The 24,426-nt window shown below is 36.6% G+C and overlaps 1 protein-coding gene across 2 annotated transcripts in view; it reads right to left on the bottom strand.

Moving 5' to 3' along the window:
- LOC113683036 (uncharacterized) overlaps nucleotides 1-24,207 on the bottom strand; it is a 40,724-nt gene extending 16,517 nt beyond the window's left edge. Inside the window, exons 1-47 of one of the 2 annotated variants that reach the window (XM_089200650.1) lie at nucleotides 24,154-24,207; nucleotides 21,861-22,114; nucleotides 19,716-19,781; nucleotides 18,995-19,066; nucleotides 18,807-18,872; nucleotides 18,402-18,473; nucleotides 18,240-18,308; nucleotides 17,892-17,963; nucleotides 17,413-17,496; nucleotides 16,445-16,516; nucleotides 16,099-16,170; nucleotides 15,835-15,918; nucleotides 15,378-15,455; nucleotides 15,017-15,094; nucleotides 14,496-14,576; nucleotides 14,348-14,401; nucleotides 13,935-14,006; nucleotides 13,595-13,672; nucleotides 13,324-13,401; nucleotides 13,166-13,237; nucleotides 12,962-13,027; nucleotides 12,492-12,563; nucleotides 12,220-12,291; nucleotides 11,692-11,835; nucleotides 10,939-11,010; nucleotides 9,857-9,964; nucleotides 9,263-9,337; nucleotides 8,672-8,755; nucleotides 8,463-8,534; nucleotides 7,877-7,945; nucleotides 7,693-7,770; nucleotides 6,863-6,934; nucleotides 6,642-6,710; nucleotides 6,292-6,363; nucleotides 5,971-6,042; nucleotides 5,711-5,782; nucleotides 5,455-5,520; nucleotides 4,975-5,046; nucleotides 4,644-4,822; nucleotides 4,147-4,280; nucleotides 3,413-3,665; nucleotides 2,886-2,952; nucleotides 2,215-2,538; nucleotides 1,578-1,753; nucleotides 1,135-1,232; nucleotides 840-1,010; nucleotides 452-674 (exon numbers count right to left, since the gene is read on the bottom strand). In XM_089200650.1, coding sequence (XP_089056776.1) covers nucleotides 452-674; nucleotides 840-1,010; nucleotides 1,135-1,232; nucleotides 1,578-1,753; nucleotides 2,215-2,538; nucleotides 2,886-2,952; nucleotides 3,413-3,665; nucleotides 4,147-4,280; nucleotides 4,644-4,822; nucleotides 4,975-5,046; nucleotides 5,455-5,520; nucleotides 5,711-5,782; nucleotides 5,971-6,042; nucleotides 6,292-6,363; nucleotides 6,642-6,710; nucleotides 6,863-6,934; nucleotides 7,693-7,770; nucleotides 7,877-7,945; nucleotides 8,463-8,534; nucleotides 8,672-8,755; nucleotides 9,263-9,337; nucleotides 9,857-9,964; nucleotides 10,939-11,010; nucleotides 11,692-11,835; nucleotides 12,220-12,291; nucleotides 12,492-12,563; nucleotides 12,962-13,027; nucleotides 13,166-13,237; nucleotides 13,324-13,401; nucleotides 13,595-13,672; nucleotides 13,935-14,006; nucleotides 14,348-14,401; nucleotides 14,496-14,576; nucleotides 15,017-15,094; nucleotides 15,378-15,455; nucleotides 15,835-15,918; nucleotides 16,099-16,170; nucleotides 16,445-16,516; nucleotides 17,413-17,496; nucleotides 17,892-17,963; nucleotides 18,240-18,308; nucleotides 18,402-18,473; nucleotides 18,807-18,872; nucleotides 18,995-19,066; nucleotides 19,716-19,781; nucleotides 21,861-22,114; nucleotides 24,154-24,192 — 4,645 coding nt within the window. In that variant the 5' untranslated portion in view covers nucleotides 24,193-24,207. Of the gene's footprint in view, nucleotides 1-451; nucleotides 675-839; nucleotides 1,011-1,134; nucleotides 1,233-1,577; nucleotides 1,754-2,214; nucleotides 2,539-2,885; nucleotides 2,953-3,412; nucleotides 3,666-4,146; nucleotides 4,281-4,643; nucleotides 4,823-4,974; nucleotides 5,047-5,454; nucleotides 5,521-5,710; nucleotides 5,783-5,970; nucleotides 6,043-6,291; nucleotides 6,364-6,641; nucleotides 6,711-6,862; nucleotides 6,935-7,692; nucleotides 7,771-7,876; nucleotides 7,946-8,462; nucleotides 8,535-8,671; nucleotides 8,756-9,262; nucleotides 9,338-9,856; nucleotides 9,965-10,938; nucleotides 11,011-11,691; nucleotides 11,836-12,219; nucleotides 12,292-12,491; nucleotides 12,564-12,961; nucleotides 13,028-13,165; nucleotides 13,238-13,323; nucleotides 13,402-13,594; nucleotides 13,673-13,934; nucleotides 14,007-14,347; nucleotides 14,402-14,495; nucleotides 14,577-15,016; nucleotides 15,095-15,377; nucleotides 15,456-15,834; nucleotides 15,919-16,098; nucleotides 16,171-16,444; nucleotides 16,517-17,412; nucleotides 17,497-17,891; nucleotides 17,964-18,239; nucleotides 18,309-18,401; nucleotides 18,474-18,806; nucleotides 18,873-18,994; nucleotides 19,067-19,715; nucleotides 19,782-20,469; nucleotides 20,889-21,860; nucleotides 22,115-24,153 lie in introns of those variants that run through there. The other variant, XM_089200649.1, reaches the window with a different exon arrangement.
- Nucleotides 24,208-24,426: the final 219 nt, after the last annotated feature.

The raw sequence follows: 24,426 nt of genomic DNA, 5'->3' as shown, positions 1-24,426 counted from the left end.
AAGAGGCCTATGTGAAACCACACCCTACGTGTTCATTTTGCCTCTTGAATTTGATAAAACGTCAACTTAAGAAAAGAGATAGACCTGATTTAGTTGCAACCTGAATGAAGGTACAGTTGAAACTACATTAACGGTCACATCTAAAAAATATGGCCTCTTTTAACTACCCTAGTGAACGCCTAATGGCTTCAGTGTACAAGCTCGTTCAAGAACACAACCCCTACCGAAAATAAAGTAAAATTTTGCAATACTAACGATCATTTGGATTGTGTGCGTTTTTATTCTACAAAAGGCATTTTGTACGAGATAAATTTGCCGCTTGGACCGCCCAAAAGAGCAGATGCAACATCGCACGACTACTTCTCCACGACGGCCATCTCTTTATGTGGCAAATTCTCTCTCTCACCAAGTTGACCGTCGTAGAATTGTTCTACTTCTAGTCAATACAAACCTGGAGGAGCCCTGGTGATGGGTCGAACAGTGACATTTGCAGTTGCATTTGGACATAAGTAGATTGTCTCATTGTCTAATACAAACGAAGGAGGTTCTGCTATAGTTGGAGGGGACGGTGGGATGAACGTTCCTTCTTTGACGTCAAATCTGCGTTGCTCATTTCCGGACATAATTTCCACCTTGTACGGTCCAGCAGAAAAGGCATCGGACACTTGAAACTCCTGTGTGTAGAAAAAAGATATGGCACTGTTTCAAGTTCTTAAGTTTTTTCTCTCGCAAACAAGAAAAGTCCAAACAGGATTTATTTACCTATGGTTCAAATCGATCATATGGAGTGCAAATTCTACTCTTATGTTGGTAAATGGGTGAATGTAACAATACAATACCTGAACCAAACCACCAACATGCAGATTCTCACTGATATCAGACATGTAACCAACAGGAAGAGTCATATCCCATCGTCGAATGAACTGAACTCCGCTGGTTTGAAAAAAGAGATCGGAGTCACATTTGAATCGTTCAGCCACGAACACTTCCAGACGGTAAGGCTCACCTACCTAAAATGGCGGAAAAAATACAACGTCACGGGAGTGAAGTTAAATTGAAGATATTACATGCTGTCCATCGTTTTATTGTGTATAATAAAAATGACAAGCGCGCTGATTGTTCCTGCTAACTTACTCTTAATGTCATATTTAAAGCTTGTGGTGTGAGATATCCTGACTCTTGACACTTGTCACCGACAATGACTCCGTGTTTTCGAACAACCTCGCTTTTCCCTTTAAGACAAAATGACAGCTTCGATTGAAATTAGAATAAAGGTGTAGCATGTTCTAACGAAGTATGCGAATGAAACGCTCTGAATTGAAAAACTAGAGAAGAGCTTTAGAGGAGAAAGATAGTTCGTAAGTTGTTTTAATCCTAAATATTGACCCACCTTAGAGTAGCTATGGTTAGTTTCAGGTCAGCAAATGTAATATCGATAATATAAAATGAAAAACTGTTTAAAGCAACATGAGCGATAAAAGCACAAGTATAACCTCAATAGTTGAGAAATATAGGATCTGACCTATGACCTTTCGACTTCAACGTATTTGTTAAAAGATCTAATGCATTCTATGTACCTTCCTTAGCGGGGGATAGATAGATTGTCGCGCACGGAATTGTCTCGTTAAGAGGATTGTGGAAAACTTGTAATGCCAGATAACCATGAATGAAAACCCACAACTCTTCACCACCTGCAAAAGCCATATTTTCTTGACCCGTGAAGTTAAAGGTTGAACGAATCGCAGCTGTGAATCTAGGAGAAATGTCACGTGTTTTGTTCTAAAAAAGTGGTAAAGTGTACTTATTTCTCTCAAAAAAGAACTGACACGACAGAGGTCAAATCGTTGTTATTTCTTTGGATTATAGTTTTGACTGCGAGTGTCCCGGGTGGAATCAGTTCAGTATTCTAAAATGACACGTCAACTCAAGCCAGTCTAACTCGACTTACAAAGGAAATACCCGGGTAAGTTTAACAACCTTTTATTACTTGGTGGCGAACTAAGGTGCCTTGGTTGCGAGATCGATTACATATTGAAGGCGAGTCTTCCTGGTAGGGAGGTGACTGCATACCAAAATGAAAATGTTGAATAAATATATTATAGCTGATGTAAATAAACAGTCAACACACTTGTGATTGAAAACACGCGGGCTCAGCCAATTTTAGAACTACTCGATAAAATATTTGGCGACACTACGCATCAATACGCCACCTACCCATAGTTCCTGAAAGCATTGGTGTGGCAGTCCCGCTGACCTTCAGCACCCCATCCGCGGCCATCGACTGGGAAGAACTTGTCGTTGAAATACCTAAACACTGAGTTGCCATTTGAGTCTGTCTCCCACTGTTTTTTCAATTCCAAGTTTCCCTCGTAATGTCGGTTTCTTAATGACTCGGATCTAAACCAGTCTGAGAAACTGTCTCTGGTTGGATCAAAAGATATGGCTAACCAGCTGCCATATGGGCTCGCAATATATCTTGGATTGTTGTAAATCTCACGGTAATTATCAGGGATCCCAACGAAATCACCATCAGCAGCTCTGTTATACAAGATACAAAATTCCAAATATGTATGCATATTTCAGTGAATTAATTTTGTTACTCAATTACATAAAATATCATAGCTGAATGAAAGTAATGAGGTAACATTAAATAAAAAGAATCAAGCGAGGTTTGTAACTGAACTAAGGACTTACTAAAAAAATTATTCGCTAATAAAGTAAGGGAAAATATCATTTCTGTTTGGGAGACATAATATATCGAAATTTCATCATCGAGGAGTAGAAAGTAAAGGGCCCTTTCAATAATCGAGCCCTCTATTTAAGCTAGGTTCAAATACGCTAACCTTAGACCAATTTCCAAAGTACAATATTGATTTATTCATTACCTGAAGTCATAGAATGTAACATCTAAGAGGTAATTAGTCTTGTTGGCCGTCGTGTTGGTCACCGGAGCTGCAAGTGTAGAGATGAAACGAAGCCTGAAAAACTTGTGGCGGGCCATTGGTTAATCTTCTCATAATTGTTGTTGTTGTTATTGATTAGTGTTGAACATGGTCGAAGGTACAAGGAAGAGGTTAATACTGGTCAGCATCTTTAAAGTTACTTTTAATTCATCACCATCGGTGGAAGATGGGTAAACCAAAGATATTATCATGATCAACATATGCATGGGGTAATCTCCAGTTGAGTAGTTTTCATGAAGTTTTTCAGTTCATGTATTGGCAAATTACAATTTTAATTGAGCCATGGTTTGGTTTTTGATTTGCTTAAAGACACTTTACCTGGATCTTTATATTGTGTCTTAGTCTGTTTAAATCTGTTCCCTAGCCATTTAAAAGTTAAGTTATGAAAATGTAACCTTGAAGTACAGGTGCTACAAAACCAGTATACCAAACGTCACTAACTAGCCCACCTTTGCCCTCTACGGTTGTTATCGAGACTTTTTCGCTTTTTGGTGTCGTCCTGGTCCACAAGGCTCCCAAGGGACCCCCTCCTAAATAAGTGCCATTGTGAGCAGATACAGTCATAGTCACATGACAGGTGTAATCGGTCCCAGCTCGTACGCCGTCGGCTTGAGTAAACAGGAGGAACTTTTTCGTCGAAGTGCCCGTCAAAGTCGGAGCATCGTCACTTAAACAAGTGACCGAATACTTCACACTTTGAATCTAAAACGACCAAACACAACTATTAAATTAGGACTCTCTTACAAGTTAATAAAGTTCGATGCTAGAAAAATAAACGGATGGTTCGGATGCCATGTGAAGATAAGGCAGATAAGTCGCAACCATTTGATTGAAAGCAACGAGTTACTACAAATCAGAATTGTGAGCCAAGCTGGCATGCGATGTTCGTACTTTTAATTCAACACTGAATTTTGTTACACCAGGACAAAAATATCCATTCCTGGTCTGGATTGAAAGCACTTTACTAATCCACGATTATTATTAGTGTCTATACAAAAAAATACAACAGAGGTTTCTAAATAATACTTTAATTTGTCGCTAACAAAAATAACCCAACTAAGTATAGCAATTACTTAAAGAGAAAAAGTGCATGAAATTTGAAACTCTTAGGGTATCAAGAAAAGGCTAAAAACTATATCAGGCGCATGGAGGAGTGGAAATATGTTATAATTAATGATATCACCTTGACAGCATCCCACGTGCTCAGTGTTGTGGTGTTCTTTGTAAAGTTGATAAACGAGTGAAGTTCATGCGGCCTGTCCCACGTGACGTTCAATTGATAATCACCAGGGGCTGATGCTGATACGTTAACGGGATCTATAAGATAAAACGGTGAGGAAACTAATCAAATACAGAACTCCGATGAACAGGGGCAAATAAGATACTATGTCGATAAGTCTCGAACAAAATTGAAGCCGATTTCCATTGCACTACGTGCTGCGAGTAATGTCACTCTCATGAATTAGAAACTTCTCCATTGTATATCCTCCCACTAGAAGGAAAACTAAGGAAGTTCATTTCATCGAGTCTTTCTCACTTAAGTTTTGAAAATAACTATTTACATTGCTTACCAGGCATTTATATGCTTACAAAGAAGAAGAAAAAAACATTTCCGCGAACGATCTCTCGCTCTATTCCCCAAAAATTGCTACCAAGGACTTTATGATTTAGATATCTTACTGCAGAGAAATCGCTGGCGATAAAAGCTCTCATATGATCCCTTCGGGTAGAATTTGGCTCCTGCTACTTGAGAAGGTGATTGGCAGAGAGCAGCTTTTGTAGAAGTGAGAGTGTTTATAACCGGAGTAAGAGAGTTATAAACATTACAGTCACAAGCCAACGTGTTCGTTGCAAGATTACTGAAATGAAATCAATAAATTATCGTTCGATATTAGTAAAAAGTATTGATTAATAATTTGAAAAATGATATCCTTGGTCCACTAACAGAGGGGCACAGGGTAACATTACTCATGACAGTAACTTCAACATTTTCAGCTGTGTTGCTACTTACAGTGTTTGTAAATTGGGAAGTTTAGAGAAGCAGTCCTGCCCGATGTTCTCTATAAGATTATTTTTTAGAGATCTGCGGGAAATTGAAATACGCAATAAATAGTCAGTAGCCAAAGCTTACGTTATAAGTGACAAAAGGCTCTTAAAAATGAGAGTGATCTTTGTGGTAATGAAGACTACTTTCAGAGTTGAACCTATGACCTCTCATTTATTAATCCGCAGTTCACACACATGGTTTCACATTTTAGTCGTCATTTATTGATCACTAGATGGGTTTCTTATGAACCAAAATATGACCAGCTCCCAGTTGGCTTGTAAGCTCAGTTGGTAGAGCTCTGCACCGGTATCGCAAAGGTCAGGGGAATCATCCTAAGCGGAAGCTGCGGGCGTGGACTAGGCTGTGTAGCTCAGTCTGTTATTTTTTTGTCACTTTTATTATTATCGTTTCTGGTATTTATGCTATCTATACAGAATAACTTACAAATCATCAAGAAGCTTCATCGCAGGGAATGTAGGTAAAAATTCAATCTGGTTGTCATATAAATACCTGCGAAGACGAAAATTGTCATCGTAAGAGGTCGACGATGTTTGTACGTAATGAACGAACATGAGGAAAATAAAACTTACGGCTAATCCAGCTCAGGTGGTGATAATTAAATGCTAGGTAGTGAGAACAAGACGCACGTATAAAGTTATACTCAGTACAGTAACACTTATGCGGCTATGTTATTACTTACAATCTTTTCACACTGTCGAGGCCATTGAATGCTCCTGGTTCAATCACGCTAATTTTATTGTCTTGAAGTTCTCTTAAATGATAAAACAGTTACGTGAGGTCAGCCATTGGATGCCTCTATGATATTTCTTCACTGAATTACCTTCCTCTTTTTCAATGAAACCACTCCACGCGTTTTGGCATGGAGCTGTAATACGATAGCTCTAGTTAGGCTTAGGCGACTCCCCAAAGCATCGACAACTGCAGATGACAAATACTTACAATATCTCGAGGTTCTTTAGCTTGCTAAAGACGTTAGCCTCCACGGAAGCAATATTGTTGTCCGGTAGAAACCTAAAAAAACAACAAACAAAGAATTTACTTCACGTTTTGCTCGCATGATTTCACCAGATGACTTAACTACGGTAATGATATTTAACTTCATCATTGTTCTTGCCACTTAAATGGTTTCGGACAAAAAAACTAAAAACTAAACAGCAATGGACCCAAATAAAGAAGACAAAATCAATTAGTGCATGCCATCTTTGATTTGAACAGTAATTAGTCGTCACAACGGGAAGTCAAACTGAATTAAATGCTTACAAATGTCGGAGGTTTTGAAATGGATCTAACCAACCAACAGGAATGGATGGAATCTGGTTATGGCGCAGTTCTCTGAGAATGATTGAATCATAGGAACAAATAAATAAATTAACATTTTATTGTTCACAACATAATCGAAAGAAGGATGGATGGACGGATAGAGCTAAATGATGACAGTAAATGTGAAAATGAAAGAGGGATACAATATCTGAAACAGCAAACTAAGTTGTGCGACTACCTCGAAATTTTCAAGTTTTCAGGTTCGAACAGAGTTTCTTCCAGAGATGTCAAAGGTAATGCATTTTCTTTCAAACAAGTTATCATATTAGGTTTTAAAAGGGCGAACTCACAGGACCCTTGGGTCTTGTTTCTCCAAAGCCTTTGCTGGAAACATAACTAACTTGTTGTTTCTGAGCCGTCTGTAAGAACAAGCAAAATAGATGAAAAGGATCCACGCATTGTTCGAGGTTTGAATCGGATCCTATTTGGTTAAGTTAAAAGAAACATGTATGTACATATAGAAGTAGTTTATGGCAAACAGTAAATGTGGGTGGCTTCCTCGAACACTTACATTTGCCCATTGACTTTGACTCCTTTAAGTGAATCCTCGTGAAGGGTTTGGATTTCGTTGTGAGAGAGATCCCTAAGAACAAACCGAAGCGTTACTTGAGCTTCTGAGTGGCAAAGAACAATATTTGGGGTGCATGTGTCCCTGCATTCTCAGGTGTCCTAGTCCAGTATATTTAACAAATAGATTCCAAGTTGCCGTGCGTCATCTGTGATCTATCACTGAAGAGACGCACGGCAACTTGGAATCTATTTGTTTTATATAATAAAGAATTTAAAATATACGGAAAAAAAGTTTTAATGATGACGTCATCTATACGTCTGTCCTCCAAAAGATCATGAGTGAAAACCAATCAGAATGCGTGCATAACTGAGCTTATTATATAACTTATTATCATCACCAGACAGCACGTTCAGAGCGAAAACTTGTTCCGGAGAGATTTAACTTAGTGGAAAATAGGGCCTTTTTAACATACAAGGCTTAGCTTTCTACCGTCGAAACTTGAGTCTTTAAGAGGAGTAATTAGGAAAGACGCGCCATATCGAAGAATTGTGTAACAGTTTTATTACTAGAGCTCCCTTAAAACCATTTATTTATTTATTGTAAGCCTTAAAAGAATTTGACTTTGCCATTGACAGCTTTGATGATCGTTTATGCAAGCATAAATTATGCCAAGCACGTCATCTAGATTTCAGAGATTCTCCATTTACCGCTATTTAAGGGCAGAAATTTCGCAATAAAGGGAGTCCTTTTGAGAGAAACTTATTTATGCGAATTTTGGTCAGGGTGATTCTACCAATGAACCTTGCTACACCTGCCGTGATGGACCTTACAGTATTGCTCTTATTGTGGAACCACTGTCTCCAAACATCTTCTCTGTGATTGCTTGGATAGCATTGTTTTGAAGCATCCTATTGTAAAGAAAAACATATACCAAGTTCATTGTAAGCAAAAATTACAGTTGCTGAATAAATGAGTTCATTTTGCTACACAGTTGATCCACAATATGATTCTTACAAGTGTCTGACGTTAAATCTTAGAAAGGCGTTTTCTTCAACAGTTCGTATCTCGTTGTCATTCATTTCTCTATGGAGGTAAAAAGGATTAGTAAATACCTTAGCGACAGTAGCTTGTGTCGATATTTCATATTAAATGAGATGTCCTATCTTTTTTTCAGGGAAGGATTAGATTTAAATATATTTACGTATCGAAATTTAATCATAACTGGCATATTCGAGTCATTATGGAGATGCTCGTGTTCTCGTTAGTCAAGGATCGTGACTTGGTGTTTTAATGCAATCATCGTATTCTACCACCCAGGCACTAATGTTCAGAAGACTCTACCACTGATCTCGCTATTTAATCTAAATGGTTAGGAAAAGCTGCGAGTGTTGTCTAATAGTTATTGTCTCTTCGTCTTAACTCGGGAATAATTGGACTTTATAATCAGTCAAATATCGCGCCAAATGGAAACTATTGTTGATATATCAGTCAACCTTGCCAGAATATCAATGATTCTTTTGCAAATCATTGGCCATTGACACTACTGACAAATGAAAGGAAGTCTATTTCGTTCATTTAGGTTTCAATTAATGATACATACAAATCAAAGCTAACACGAACATCCCTGAAAGATTCAGAAGCAATCTTTTTCAACTCTAAGTTGCTAAGGTCTCTAAGAAAGGAAAAAAGAAAGAAAAGACTTAAACAAAAATTGTGTGAAATAAAAAGTCTAATATGTGCACTAAACCAATCATCAAAAAGAAAAGGCAACAAAATAGCGAGAAATGAGAATCTTTCTGCAATACTTACATATAGCATGCCTGCACATTATCAAATGCTCCAGAATCGACACTTTTCAGCAAATTGTATTTCTTGCTTGCCCCTCCAAATTCTCTATGCGAGGAAGGAAAAGATAAAATGAGAAACCAATGGTGGCGAGAATAAAGGCCATTCTAAAACGCTGTAACCTTTCGCTCTGGCTGTGTTAAATAAGCCTATAGGTTAGTCAGTTTCCATTATTCTTGGGAAAACGAAGAGTATAAGGAGAGGTCATGGGATTGGCTGGGGATGCTGGATTGACCTTTAGATTATGAGAAATTTCCATAGATTTTACCACCGTGTCGACTGTGTCGAATGATTGTTTTAATCCTAGTATTTCAAATTGCAACTGAATAGCAAAGACTAAAGGCAGTTGCCTGTCGCTGAACTATTTATTCTAAGGGAAGAAAAAGCAAGAAACCCCGAGCCATCTGGCTGAGGATTGAGTCGGTAGATAGTTCAATGGATAGCGTCGTATTATGATGGCACAATGACATTTATTAAGCCTGGTACATGTAATGAGCTTGAGTCCTAGAAATACTGGGTCGACTTAGCATAATATCAAAGTACTTCTATACTTACAGAGTACAAGCACGACCATCAAATGATTGAAATGCTCCGCTGTCAATTGACACTATTTCGTTTTCTCGGAATTTCCTAAGGGATTGGTAAGTTTCACAATTTTAGTTAGAATACCAAACTTTTAAAAGTTCATTTCTTGGTTTTTGTTTTGAGTTGTTACATTTTTGTTATTTGCGGCTCTATTGAACGGAAAACGGATCATAACGTGGCTGTCATAGGTAGAAATGGGAAATCCAGCTAGCATATTGTGTGTCTCATTAATGACTAGCTCATGCATTCAGTTGTTACAGTTAGTAAGTTGCATGATCAATCCAGAGGTGTGCGTCCATTTTTTCTCTCACGTACTTTTCTTTTATGAGACCACCGATTTTTCCAAGAAAAAATGATTTATGAACATATTACTTAAGGAGAAAATGAATCTCAGAAAAAATAAGAAAAAGGCCGGGCGAGTTAGAATACAATTGCAAAGTACTGTAGTTTGGAGAAATTGGCTTGGATGAGTCAAAAAAAGGTCATCGAAGTTAACGGTGTTGCAGAAACGTAACATGTCTTGGCTTTATCTACGTTATTGAGTCAACTATCTCTCTCACTTACCATATGGTCCCGCTACTGCTTCTGCTATTACCGCAGCCACCGCTGATGCATCTGATGTTTACAAAGGTTCCGTTTGCGATCGATGTTATTCTATTCTTTGAGAAGTTTCTGAAGAAATTGAACAATTAGGATGAAATACACACAAATACACTCTCAGTCTTGCCCATTGAAGAACGAGCATATTTAAATCGTAACATTCATTTATTAGCCATTTGAGAATTTTTGTGCTCCAAAAGCGAGTATTACGTCTAATCTACTTTGTTGATAGAAAAGAACATGCAATCCCCTTATTTGTAAATGCGAAAATTCTTCCTATTTCCTTCTTATATAATGAAGCTGTATGTAAATTAATGCTCGATGTTCATAACAATAGTGCACCTTCTAACATCACGAAACTTTTTACGAGAACTTCAAACATCCATACATATAATCCTCGCTCATCAACGTCACAAATCTTTAGCGTTAAGTACTCTAGGCTTAAAATACAAAAAAAAAAGCCTTTTCACGTGTTGGTGTCAAAGTCTGGAATGAGATGCCTAATGAATACAAAAATTTGGCAAAGAAATCCTTCAAAAAAGAAACAAAAAGAGCTCTTCTCAATATTCTAGAAACTAAAGATCCTTATATGGAGCCTGATGAGATAATGCTAAAAGTCAAACACAGCAAAACTGAATCAAATTGAACCAGTTCCACAATAATTTTCGTACACTTAGAAACGCTAGGACTTTTCCTCCTTTACAATGAATATCTGCCATTTTCCTTTTTTTTGCGTATCTTTTCGTCCTTTTATGTTATATTTCTTCATTTCCGTTTTATTTCCAGTGTAATTAAATGTAATCAGTAAAAAAATAAAAAAATGGAAAACTAATAAAAATAAAAGTTGACCCGCCTCGATTAGCATTTGCTATCTATCTTGCTATCTTGTAATATGTGAGAAATAAAAAATAAAAGGGTAAAAGTGTGTGAAGAATCTATTTACTGAAGAAGAAAACGTCGAACTGGTATCATTTGATCAGCAAGGATGTGATCACAAGATATGCGTAGAGCATTTTGTTAATGAGGGAAAAAATAATGTTACTTACATGTTATTCATCTGTTTGTTATGAAAGTCGCCACCATTTGGCAGAGAAGTGAGCTGGTTATCTTGGAGTTTTCTGGGAAAGGAGGAGAGTGATGTTCCAGTCACCTGCCCTCATATATTTTTTCGGTTTTGCTTAGTTTGACAGTAGCTTCCCTTTACGAAGATTTTATCAATTGATTTGATGATGTAAATAGGCCTCTGTAAAGCGCTTAAAAAGTTGAGGTTTCGAGCATTAGCCCCTCTGCAGTTGATTAAGGCACGACCAGCGAAAGAAAAACATTCATGTAAACATCGAACCACATACTACATATTTCAAGGTGGGTGTATACGATAAGCCGTAAAATGTAATGCACTTAGGTGAAGACTGAGAAATGTGTTTCAATTCTATAAACCTATATCTATCCTAATCCCCGCCATCCTTAACCATCATTATTACCTTTTTGGTTTATTCTCACATATCTCTAGTTTTTTGTCTGCCTTAAAAATCGATTATTTCTCAGTTGAATGATATTTAGAGATAATAAATAATACCAATCAAAAGAAATGATTATGTAATTAGGAGCCAATAAGAGCTCGATCTAGAAACCAACCAACTGCCTGCGCGACTAAACCTCGATTAGTTTCAATTTTGCATTTGATTGGTTGAGAGACTGGCGCGAACTTTGTAAACCAGTCACAGAGCGTGGTGAAGCAAAGGCAATACATTCCGATTTTTTACGACACACAATTATATTGCTCTGGGCAATCCACCTACAGGCGACTGAACCCTTTTACTCCTGCAAAAGTTCCGTCTTCAATGAGTGCTATTTCGTTTTGATCCAAATCCAAAGTGGCCACATTGACAAGGTCCCGGAAGGAAATTTTCAGGATACGCCCAATTTGGTTTTCACCAAGGTCACTGAAAAGAGAAATGCATTGAACAAGTACGCTTTGTATACCATCTTGTGTCGAAACATCGCTATGTGGCACTTTGTGCAAACAGACGGAATATTTCGATTACTGCAAGAACCAATTCCCAAATTGCGATAGAGTGCCCTTCTGTTAGGTCTATTATACCTTATGTGATTCGACATAACTCTTTTACTGCAATCGCTCATGCGATGTTGTAAACCAACAAGGTAAAAGATAAAACACCAAATAACACAAATTATACAACGCGCACAAACGCACACACACACACACAAAAAAGACAACAAAAGTAAAGAAGGGTCAAGGGTCATAGGGTCAAGTTCAGGAGTGGTGAACTTACAGTCGCATGTTTAAAGTAACTTGTTATACTTACAGCCAAGTTAAACTCGTAAGTCCATGAAAGGCTGTGTCTGGGATAGCACTGATTTGGTTCCCCCTCAACTCCCTAGAACAAAAAATAATATTTATATGTTGGAAAAAAAAGTTAGGAATGTATTGATTCACGGTTCAATTATTCTAAATATAATAACTCTACCTTAGCACATCTTGAAACTTTTATCGTCCTTATGTCTTGTATTTCTAAGCAGTCAAGCTTTGTTTTGATTTAGTTAAATATTTTTTGTACTAAGATTACATGACACTTACAACTGAGTCAGTTTAGTCAGGTTTGTGAACTGATTCTCATGTTTAAAGTTAAAGCGATTTCCCGCCATGTGTCTAAAATGGAAGCAATTCAAACACGTAAAGAAACACTAGTTATTAAATGCATGGGATAAGAATACCATCATATAGTCCTACATCTACAATTTAATTAATATCTGGTTCATGATCTAATCTTCTTAGTTTTGGGACATGTCAATGCGTAATATCAACCTTGAATGGTGCAAAATTTTGTCCATACCACTTATGGACAATACAACGTGGAAATACTGATCTGAGGCTCCCAAAAATGTTTCTAGTAAAAGCCTCCCTGTTACTGGATGGAAACATGGACGACGAGTTTTACGATTGTTCTTCACTGTTTATTCATCACCTAGTAGCTTTGCCTCATCACTGATGTCCTTTAGGTCTCTCTAACTTCACCTTCATGAAAAAGAGTAATAGAAGACACTTACATCTGCTTGATATTGCCATTGAAGGCACCATTTTCTATGGTGACGATTTCGTTGGATTTCATTTGCCTGTCGATGGAAAAATTAATGGAGCTTAACTGTAAGGCTTAAGCGGTAAGTTAAGGGAATAAAACAAAATCGTAGAATTCAGTTCCTAAGCAAACGGACAACACACTTCCTAAGAAAAAATAAACTCTCTATACTTACAGGTATCTGATGGTGTCCAGCTCGGAAAACGTCCCCTTCAGAATGTATGTGAAGCTGTTTCCCCTTAAATCTCTGATGAAAAGAAGGGTATACCCCCTTCGTTAATAATATGATATGCGGCAAAATTTCGAGTGATAAACGTTATTTTGTAAACTTACAAGCTATCAATCGATGGAAGTCGGCTTTTCCCTTGAATTGCAAAAGGAACATAATGAAACTTGTTCCAATCAAGATGCCTAAAAAGGGAGAAATGCATATGACTTGAGGTTTTGTACAGCAAACTCAAATATGGAAGGAATGAAAGGTGAGTTTCGTATCAGTTTCACACTAAATACTTAAAATTTAGCCTGATATTCTCCTGCAATTTTTTTTCTAAATGTTCTTACTACTTTTTACAGAGTTATTTGATTAAAGTCACAAACTACTTACAAAACTGTTAATCTTGTGAGATTCCTAAAAGCATTCGGATGTACACTCGAATTCACCAGTTTATTAGCGCTCAAGAAACTAAATAAAAATTGAAAAAAATTGGTAATTAGATAAAGGAAATAGAGTTAATCAAAATCTAATTAACATACTCATAATCATCATTGTTTCAAAATTTCATCGATGAACCAGAATTCGCACTACATATGCAAAGAATGATAAGATTGAAGTTACTGGAAGATCCTAATGGGTACGTCCCATCACGTCAACACTGAAAATATTCGGAAAATATTATTTGGCGGATTTGTACTAGTTTGAACTTTATCTCACATCATTAACTCACAGTTCATTCAGTTTGCTTAACATCCACAAGTCATCTTCTGCAATGCGAAGAATGCGATTTGAATGAAGAAACCTGGAAGAGGCAGTTATTTCAGCGTCGAAACAAGTTAAACATAACGAAAACAATCGCAGCTCAACGACAACAACAAAGACAACAATTAAAGCGAAAAAGATGCAGACATCGCTATTTCCTTAGTTGTTTGTTTATTGGTTTTTAATACCAGTAACTTGTTAAATCGATACAGCAACTTCTGAACTGAGGCTTGTTCATCGTGTGTTTACTTCCGTTGCATTCGCCAGGATTCCCTTAGATTAATGAATGCCAAATAACCACTCGACATCGATACGTCCAGGCAGTTTTTTTCGCTGAAATCTACACACGAAGGTGCGCAAGTCTCAAAGAAGCATACTTACAGTTTTTCCAAGTTCGGCGTGTTCTCGAATGGTTTGTGTTTCGCTTTGAGAACACTAGAAAGCAATTGAAAACATCACTGATAGAGCAAGTGTCGAGTCTAAAACTCAAAAAGTTACTTTTTAAAAGAGGTTATGATATGCTACTTACGCATGTAGATTTTCCAAGTCAGGCGGGAAGTCGTCTTTATCGTAACTTGGTAGCGACTCGATTTCGTTGTTTTCCATATGCCTAAGAATATGGTTAGTTAGGTGAAACCTAGTCGAGCTACAGAACTGACAGGCTCTGGAAAAAAGGCCTTTCGCCAATTAAAATGTGCAACGAAATATAACAAACTAATTTGGTTTTATCAACTGAGCTGATAACGTAAATTGGCCACTGCAAAAGAAACATCAGCTATAGAAACTCCTTGGGTGGCCAATTTACATTATCAACTCAGTTGATAAAATCAAATTATCTTGCTATACCGCCTTACATATGTAGAAACACAGTTTCCTTAGAAAAGTCCCCCCTTTATAAAATATAACAAAGTTGGTCTTAAATTTAGCTCCAAGGAATCAAAACGCGGTACTTTTTACGCCATGGAAATAATCGGTCCGGTGACAATTTATTGATCATTTTTCTCAACAGACTCCTTCGAAATGTTTTTTAATGACAACGTGAACACTTACAGAAACTTTAAAGCAGGTCTTAACTCGTAGGATAGTGATGGATGTGGAAATGTTCGAAATCCGTTGTTGTTCAGCCATCTACGAGAAAAAATAAACATTTTATTCACCTTTTTTACAACACTGACTTAAGACTTTGGTTTCTTGTTTTTCAGTTTTTGTTTCGTTTAGTGGCGTCCTAAGCAAACAAAAAGGGGCAACAATAAAACACGATTAAAGGTGAAGAAACAAAAGAGCAAAAAAAAAAAAATGAATGTGAACGAAAGGAAAATTAACCGGTATATCGTCGCTTTCCAGGTTTCAGAACACAGAATATTTCGAGAATTATCTACTTAATACTTGTAAAGATGCAAGATATACTTACAAGTCTTCCAACGTAGGTAGATTGACAAATGAGTTAAACATCACGTGACGTGTTTTGGGATCCTGTCCCATTAGCACCCTGGGAGAAAAAAAAGGGAAAAGAAACAATAAACAACCTCACCAACATTAGCCATCGCCTTAAGACAATTTGGACAGCAACGTCGAATGAAATCAAATCTTTATTTAATGCAATATGAAGAAGATACACCTTTACGGTAATGATTAAACTGTTGGCTGTAAACTTAAACTTTGATAACCTCGTAAGGCTTGGCGTTTGAAAGGCTATGGGTCACTAAATAAGGCACTCGTTACATCCACCACTTCAATAAGATTTTTAATTTGTTTTCAAATTAAGAACGTTATCAAGGGCTATCCTAGTCAGGTTACAAATCGGATGACAACTATCTCTGTGTCGAGTTTTCCTTGCGTGTTAAAGGATAGGGGTTCGTTAAACTCACAAGCATTTTAGTTTGGGAAGATCCTGGAACGCAGGGCTAAATCCTTGTCCAGCGATGGTCTCTAGCTTGTTGCCCAATAGGTCTCTGTAAGGCAAGCAAAATAGACATCAACTGTTTCGAAAAATGACCGACCAAAAAACAAAAACAAAGCAACTATAAAGCGTGTTCTTATTGTTGTATTTTAAGTCAATCTCTCCTCATGATTTATTGCTCTATTGCTTTACATACACATGTTTTAGTCTCAATAGAATAAACTGAACTCACAGATGCAGTAGCTCTGGTATATTGTAGAAAACCTTCGGACCAATAAGTTCCAAGTCATTATCATGTAATTCCCTGACAGACAAAAAAGCAAATAGATCAAACTTGTAACTTTTAACATTTGCATCAGATACACGATCTTTTCTTTCAGTTTGGTTAATACAAAAAAGAGCTAACGGCAACTACTCAAAACGTTTCGTCGTATCTCAGAAGGTCTAACTTAATTGTATCTTTCACAAGCCCTCCTGTCCTATTCCGCCTAGTACCTGCAGATTAATCAGATGCTGTAGAGCCTTTTCACAAACCTTCTTTTCTCATTCTGCCTAATCTCAGGTAACTATGTACTTACAGAACTTGCAGATGAATCAGATGCTGTAGAGCCTCTGAGGCTATGCTGCTTATAGCATTATTGCTCAAGTTCCTGAAATAAATTAATGGCCTTTGATACTTTTCCGTCTGTAATATATTAGGAAATGCGCGTGCGCTTAGTCATGTATGTCTGAACTCGCAAAATTACATAGATGGATAGATTGACAGAAAGACAGAGAAAAAATGGATGGAAAGATGAATAAATGGATAGATAGAAAGATAGATATGTAAATAGCTAGATAAAAAGATGGAAAGATAGAAATATAGAGAGATATATAGATAGATAGATAAATAAATAAATAGAAAGATAGATGGATAGATAGATAAATAGGAAGATAAAAAGATAGAAAGATAGAGAAGAAGATAGAAAGATGGATAAATGGAAACAGAAATAAATAGATATATAGAAAGATAGATAGACAGAAAGATAGATAGAAATATAGATAGATAGAAAGATAGATAGATATACTGATAAAAAGATAGAGGAAAATATTGATAGAAAGATGGAGAAATGAATAGATAAATAGATAGAAAGATAGATAGATAGATAGATAGATAGATAGATAGATAGTAAGCTAGAAGGATAGAAACATACATAGATAGATAAACAGATGGATATATAGATAGGTAGAAATATAGCTAGATACATAGGCAGATAGATAGATAGATAGATAGAAAGATAGATATATAGATAGATAAATAAGTAGATAGATAGATCGATGGAAAGATGGATAAATGGATAGATAAATAGATAGATAGAGAGATAGAAGGATAGAAATACAGATAGGTAGAAAGATGGATAGATAGGTAGACAGATAGATAGATAGAAAGATCGAAATATCGAAAGATAGAAAGGTAGAAAGATAGATGGATAGATAGATAAAAGATAGAATAACGAAAACAAGCGTATAACATTTGACGGAAAATTTTTTTCAGTATATTACTTACAAATGTAGAAGCTGAGAATTATTTCCATAAAATGGTTGCAGATTGGGAGATGTGATTGACGTTATTTCGTTGTAGTCAACGGATCTTCAAGATAAAACAATAAAAATAGCATAACATTTGCCAGTCAGAAAACAAAAGTAGGGGAAAATGGTCTGCTCTCCTCACTTATTTTGTTTGTTGGACTCTTAATTTGGGTCAAAATTTGACACGTTTTCGCGCATGCAAGCTGGTGGTAAGTCCCTACACTACTTCTGTTACAAGGAAAGCAAAGAAACAATCCAAGAGACAAACAAACGCACTTAAAATATGTCACCGATTGTAGGAAACGACTTTTCTTTCTTCTTGTTGCTATAAAGTTATAGATTACACGTCTACACAATTTGCCACTACAGAAATGTTGAAATGTGTAAATAGATCGTACTTTGATAGCGGTGGAAAAATAGTCAATAGAAATAATGTGTTTTAGAAACCTTACTCACAGGTATTCCAAAGATCTACAGTTAATAAAAGCAGCTCCTGGAAACCGTTTTAACTTGTTCTTACTCAGAGCTCTGAAACAGAATGAAGAAAGGACAGAAAATCAAGCAAATACATATCAATTGCGAGCTATTATCATTACACTCCAAATCATAGTGACTAGAACAATATCTTAACAGCACAGTATGTGGAATTCTGTTACATAGTAATAGAAACAGAGGACAAAAATTCAGGAATAGCCATATCCTGCTGAAGGAGGACTAAACTACATGAAAAGACAATAAAGGCAACAGGAACATTATAAAGAATCGAGATCCATGCTGACAGAGAGGACAACTCAGCTTTCTCACATGTATTTCAAATTTGGCAGATCAAACCACCTTTCAGGGATCCAGTCAAACTCGTTGTCAATGAGAATTCTGCAAGATAAAGAAGTAAGGAAGTACAATTATACGGAATTAGAAAAAGTGCAGTGGATGTCTTTTCAAATTCAGCAAACTATGTAAACTTACATCTTCTCTAAATTCTTGGGCAAAGCAGTGTAATTGTGGCGCCAAAGCCTTATCTTGTTCTGATATACATCTCTGAATTGTAATTCATTTAAAATTAATTAGAATAATAAAACTCTGAATAGAATGAAAAAACAAAAAACAAAAACCAAAAAACACAAAAAAAACGTTCTCAGCATGACATCCAATTGATATCAGCAAACAAAACAAACGTTTAAGAATGGCTAACATATCAATAGGTTACTGAAGGAATGAATACATAAATGAGTAAAGAAATAGTTGAAAGGAAAAATCATCCCATTAGATTACACGAAACAACCAAGGAATAAACAAGGATACGAATTTAATGAATGAAGAAAGACACGAGCCTCAATACAACATCCCACGCTTCAACTGAGTTACACTTACAACTCTTGCAAGGCTGTGTTGGTGGACAAGTCCGGAAAATCGTTGAGGTTATTCATAGCCAGATTTCTGTTACATACATATACAATGGAAAAGATATGAATTAAATTTTCATCTTCCCGCAGTCTGTACTCTACTAATTTCTCTTACCTCCTATAACTTTGCTAAGTTTCACGGATACAAACACTTACAATTCTTGAAGTTCCGTCAAGTTGTGAAATGCTTCTTCTTCGATGTCTTTCAGCTGAGAATTAAAAATTTTGCTACGCAAAAAAGAAATGATAAATGTTCTTTTTAGTATTTTGGCATATGTTTCTGTGAATAAAATGAGTCCGATATAAAGCTTGCGTACAATTTCCGAGAAAACGATTCGATAAATTTTTAAAAAATTTCCATGATAAGGATATTGCCTCAGAAATTTAAAACACAGAAATGTTTGTTAATCATACTTCCTATCCTTTGGTTAGATTAAATATTTTGGCAAAAAGGTTGGCAATAGGGCCAAATATTCCGTTTAAAATCTATAATTCAACCTTCTCCATATAGACTATTCGAACAAGGGAGGGCCATCCCTAAAACAAGCTAAGTGGCGCAAAGCGACTAAGATTATGGTCTCTCCCCCCCCGATGGAACTCTAGACATTTGCAGGTTATTCTGCAGCATTTCGTCAGGCTTCCCTGAGAGTTGGCTGGTTATACTCCTACTGTAGGTGGTAAGAGACATGTGAAAGTATAGGGTCTACAAGAAAACAAAGGAATGACGCAGTAAGAATCACGACTTCTTAATCATCGCCTCATCATTGAAAATTCGTTTTGTGAAATTTGTTCCAACATCTGAGCGTGCTTCCTAAATTTAATATGCCACTTTCGCCTACTTAAGTTTTTTTCGTGTCTCTCTAAAAATACTTCTTACATTTCCTTCAATTTCCTTGGTAACTGACCATTCCTAACAACTCTTATGACTTTGTTTCGTACAGTCCTGTAACGAAACAGAAATTTAAGAACGTGTTAATGTAAGCTATAAATTTTCGTTCGCCTTACTATGGTAATTAACACTGAGGCACGCCAGAGGTAATTTGAAATCTATAAATGAAACATGAAGGATCATCTTTAAATACGCATAGTTACCAAGCAAAAACTAATCTATAATTATCAGTAATGGTCAAAAATTAAATTTAGATGAAATCGTGTTTTAAAGCCTCCTGCCGGAGCAATAATGAACACGTGCGTTCTGATATTAACTGGGTGACTAACGAATGTTTCACAGAAATTCTTACAGGGTTATTTAATAATGTGATACGTTTCAGCCTAGATTTCAGAGCGATATCATAATATTACGTAGAGAATGACCTCTAGAAAAGTGGGGGAACGATATTTAATGCAGAACAACGTATTTCATCGTAACGTTATAACAACGTGAGTGTAAAATGCTGTAAACTTCCAGTTATAAATATTTTTGCAAATCATTAATTCATTAAATACTTTTCTATACTTCTTGAAATCAAATTTACCAAAATGCATGCGTTTCGTAGACTCATGGCCACATGGCCTTAACTGGATACGTCAAAGGCATTGATACGTGATTACTGAGCGCCAGAACGCTGTATCATAAAAATGAGGAAAGGAAAAAAACTTTGAAAAAGATGATGACAGAATGGTCGACTCACAATTTTTCCGGTGACTCCGGACAATCAAGCTCTTCTGTTACTTCGTCGCAAAGACAATAATAACATTCTCCTGTACCTCTGGTTTCTGAATATTTTCGTTGATACCCTTTTCTCCCATCGTTATAATTATTCCAAAGTCCCTCCCAATCATCAAGAGTGTATCCCAACGAGGGATATCTTTGCGTCCAATATGAATAACCGAGAAATGTCTGTGTCCCATGACTGGGCACCGACACAACAAGATTAGGAAATAAAATGGGCAATAAAATGAATATTTTTTGTAGCGATTTCATCGTTGGAGAACACGACATTGCGTCTAAAACAACTCGATGACAATTATCCCGTGTTGATAGCGACCTTCCAAGTGCTTTTTCTCGTCCAATGTCCAAGATTCCACAATCGCGTAGGTCAGTGACTTTTAGGGAAAGTTGGAATTCTTTTACAATTCATCGAAATGTCATGTCTTGAACAAACGAAAAGCACTCCGCAAATATTTCAGATGAGTAGACCTGAGGGTACGTTAAAGAGTAGTGATCTGTTTGCTTAACCCGCCAGCATGTTTTGAAAGCGCACAAGAGTATTATTAATGAAAAAAAGAAATGATGAAGAAAAGAATAATTTCTAGTAAGTTGCTTAATTAACCAAGACGTCCAAGAACTCCAGCTGCAATATTTTGTCGCGATAAAGTCAGGTACGTCAGAATTGTTGTCTTCAACATTATTCATTAGATCAATTCATTAACTTAACTGATTAAGAAACTTGAAATCAGGTACCTAGCGATCGTTTGAGAGGCAAGAGGGAAACAGGCAAAATGGTGCGAGGGAGTTCTCAAAAAACTGAATTTGTTGTCCCTACACTGACTTAAATTGCTCTGTTTTGCTATCGGATTTTCCTTTCCCTCGATCCAAGATGCATGCTGGGCAAATACCTAAGTAAGCACTGTCAACTTACATAATGTCTTTTAAAATCGAATGTTCGATTTTTATTCACAACAGAAACTCAAATCTTTGTTTCTCTAAGGCCCGCGTTCGCAAAGAAGTAGAACACTGTCAGCAAACATGACCTTTAAAGTTTCAACCCATAATTTTCCATTGATACTGTATGATTAAGGCTGGCGAGATCTTCATTAGATTTGCAAGTCCGAAATTTTCTTGCCGTCCAAGCTTTTAGGGCTCTGAGATTAATGTTTGGTATTTTAACAAGTGTAGCCACAGTTTCCTAGTATGTCGGCAAACAACTGAAGTTAGAAATCTTGACGCGATTTCCTGCCATTCACTACAAAATGCTGTGCTATTCACGAGCATTTTATCTGTAAAAGGTTAGGGTTAATTAAATAAACTCACCGAGTGGCTTAAAATACAATAGAATAATAGACACCAAAGTGTACTTACAATATACCAGGGCTACCAAAACATCTTAGCTCTTGCTTTAAATCATCACATTGACAGCCCGTGCATTCTTGTACCGCCGTCTCCGAGGAAGCTCGCTTATACTGAGTCCGACCACTGTAGTGATTATTCCAGAAGCCATTCCAATCTGAGTAATCCAAGGACGGATACCGGCGCGTCCAGTAATCGTAACCAAGAAATGTTTGCGAACCGTGGTACGGGATGAATTCGGTTGAATTAAAAAAACAATACGATAACTGTGAATAAAATCAACGGGAACGTAAAAGCGCCGAACATCGTGGCAACGATAAAAATGTCCTTCAACGGAAATAGAAAAGCTTGATGTATATAGCAAACATACTGAGATTTTTTGGTTGCCAAAGATGTCCTCGGATCGTAGGCTTATAATAGACCTTTCATGTTTCTATTGTTGACCACAGGAGAGCTGTCAACATGAGCAAACAGAGGTAGCAGATTGGGAAATTTAAGTCAACACAAAATAAGTCAAATATTAACCATTCCAGCACAATTTAATTTCCTCTGCTCTCTTGCGGATTTCTAACCATATAATCACATGCCCGCCTCACTTACTTCTGTATTTACGAATCACAAGTGAAAGTATCACATAAACATAGTGGGGAATTTGGTGTAATCCCTAAAAATTGAAATGGAACCATACAAAATGCAATTCACTCAATTTTATAACAAAAATTGGTAGGTGACATCCAACGTGTAAATATCAGAATGTTATCGGCAAAAACTGAAAACTGCGAAGGTAGGCAATATAGTGTAATTCTCTACAAGTTTCCTATATGGAATGATATATGGAAGTGATAGGAAAACTTAACTTAGCTTGCTTCAAACTGGTGAATAGTTAGACTGACGGATGCATTTTAGAACATGTGACAATGTGGGCTCGTTCAGTGGTGATATTTCCGTTCGGGCGATTTAAACCTCCTTCTTCACTCAATTCGCATCAGGCTCTGTTTTTAGCCACTTTTCGAGAAATAGGCTCGTGATCGTCTCTCTCCTACCAAGAGAGTACATGATACGCAATATAGAGGCAAACAAGCTACAGGAATGAACGAACAAACGATTACAGGAAAGAGCAAAATGAAAATTTAAACTTTAGCCTTGGTCAGTTCTTCACAAAGAAACTGTGTGAGTCTTTAAAAAAATAATTTGCTGACTTTAAACATTTTTTCCTTCAAAATTTGATCTCGAAACTACTGACACCTATCCAAAGATAACTTTCCATCATTGTATGCAAATCTTCTCATGTTTGGAATGTAAGATTACATTGCTTTTTTTCCTAGGTTAAACTAAAATCATGAATTTCAGTGCATCTTTGGCTTTAAAAGGCCAAAATGACATTGTTTATTTTGTGGACTCTAGAAGTTCTGTGAATCTTCATGTCAAAATATCCATTTAATTAGTTAATTGAGAAATGTTTTTGTTCAATCCTAACCTTTTTTGGAATATTTTTACCCAACACTTTTAGAGGTAGAGTTGTTATAGTGTAAGTGGCCTCCCTCAGGGCACAATGTTCTTATGCAAACGCGACTGCGATGGTGAAATACAAATCAAAAATCGGAAAAATAAACTTGTTTCATTGTTTTGCATATGACACACATGAAAAATAAATTGAATGTTTTTACAGGATATGCCAAGTTTATTTTTTAAAAGTAGCAATAAGCCCCTAAAATCCAAAACTCCCGGTAAATTCAAGTGAATGAAAAATCGAATTGAAAATTGTTTGACGAACTCAGCCCGGTGAGAATCGGGGTAATCCACATTTATTTTTGCAGGCTGAGTCCTCGTCAGTCTTCCCATTTCAATAATTATTTTCGCAGTTCCTCGGTCTATTTTTTCAGTGTCGGGTTCCAAAAATGATAAAAGGGGAAAACTTAGCCGTCTGTCCCCAGTAAAACTGCGTCTTATCGAACAGAAATTAATGTTGATTTCCTCTTAATCTACTCATATTAAAAGAGAGCCGCTCGTTTAAAAAAAGAAAAATGAAAGAAATAATAGTAATAATAATAATAATAATAATAATAATAATAATCCTCATCATCATCATCATCATCATCATCAACTGCTGCCTTCCTTATTAAATGAATCGACTTTCCTACTGCACTTCACTGACTGATTTGATTTTCTGACACTCATACTCTATCAGTCGAGGACCTGCTGTGTTGTGTGCCGAGAATATTTGTACTAACAGAGCTTCAGCACCTTGCAACTGTCACGTTTAGTAACCGAAATGACATATGACTAGCTAGACCCAAATACTTACAGTGCATAACTTGGCTTGCAAGTATTGACGCAATGTCATGAATGTTGGCTGAATAAACCCATCGGTTGTCGTGTCAGATTAAATATGCTGTGCTCAATTTCAAAGGCAATCGGATTAATTTATCTTGCCGCGGGAACTCAAAGTTTCTTCATCGTAAAATTAATAAATTTTTTTTGAGGTTTGCCTCGAGAGCCTTCTTTCACGGTCTATTAAACGACTTGCTCGTGATTTGTTAGCTTCAATCAAATGCGCGGTGGTTTGTGACGCGAAGCG

This window comes from Pocillopora damicornis, chromosome 3 (genome assembly GCF_964200805.1).
Source record: "Pocillopora damicornis chromosome 3, jaPocDami1.2, whole genome shotgun sequence".
Lineage (NCBI taxonomy): Eukaryota > Metazoa > Cnidaria > Anthozoa > Scleractinia > Pocilloporidae > Pocillopora > Pocillopora damicornis.
This window is presented reverse-complemented; position numbering and strand designations above follow the sequence as displayed.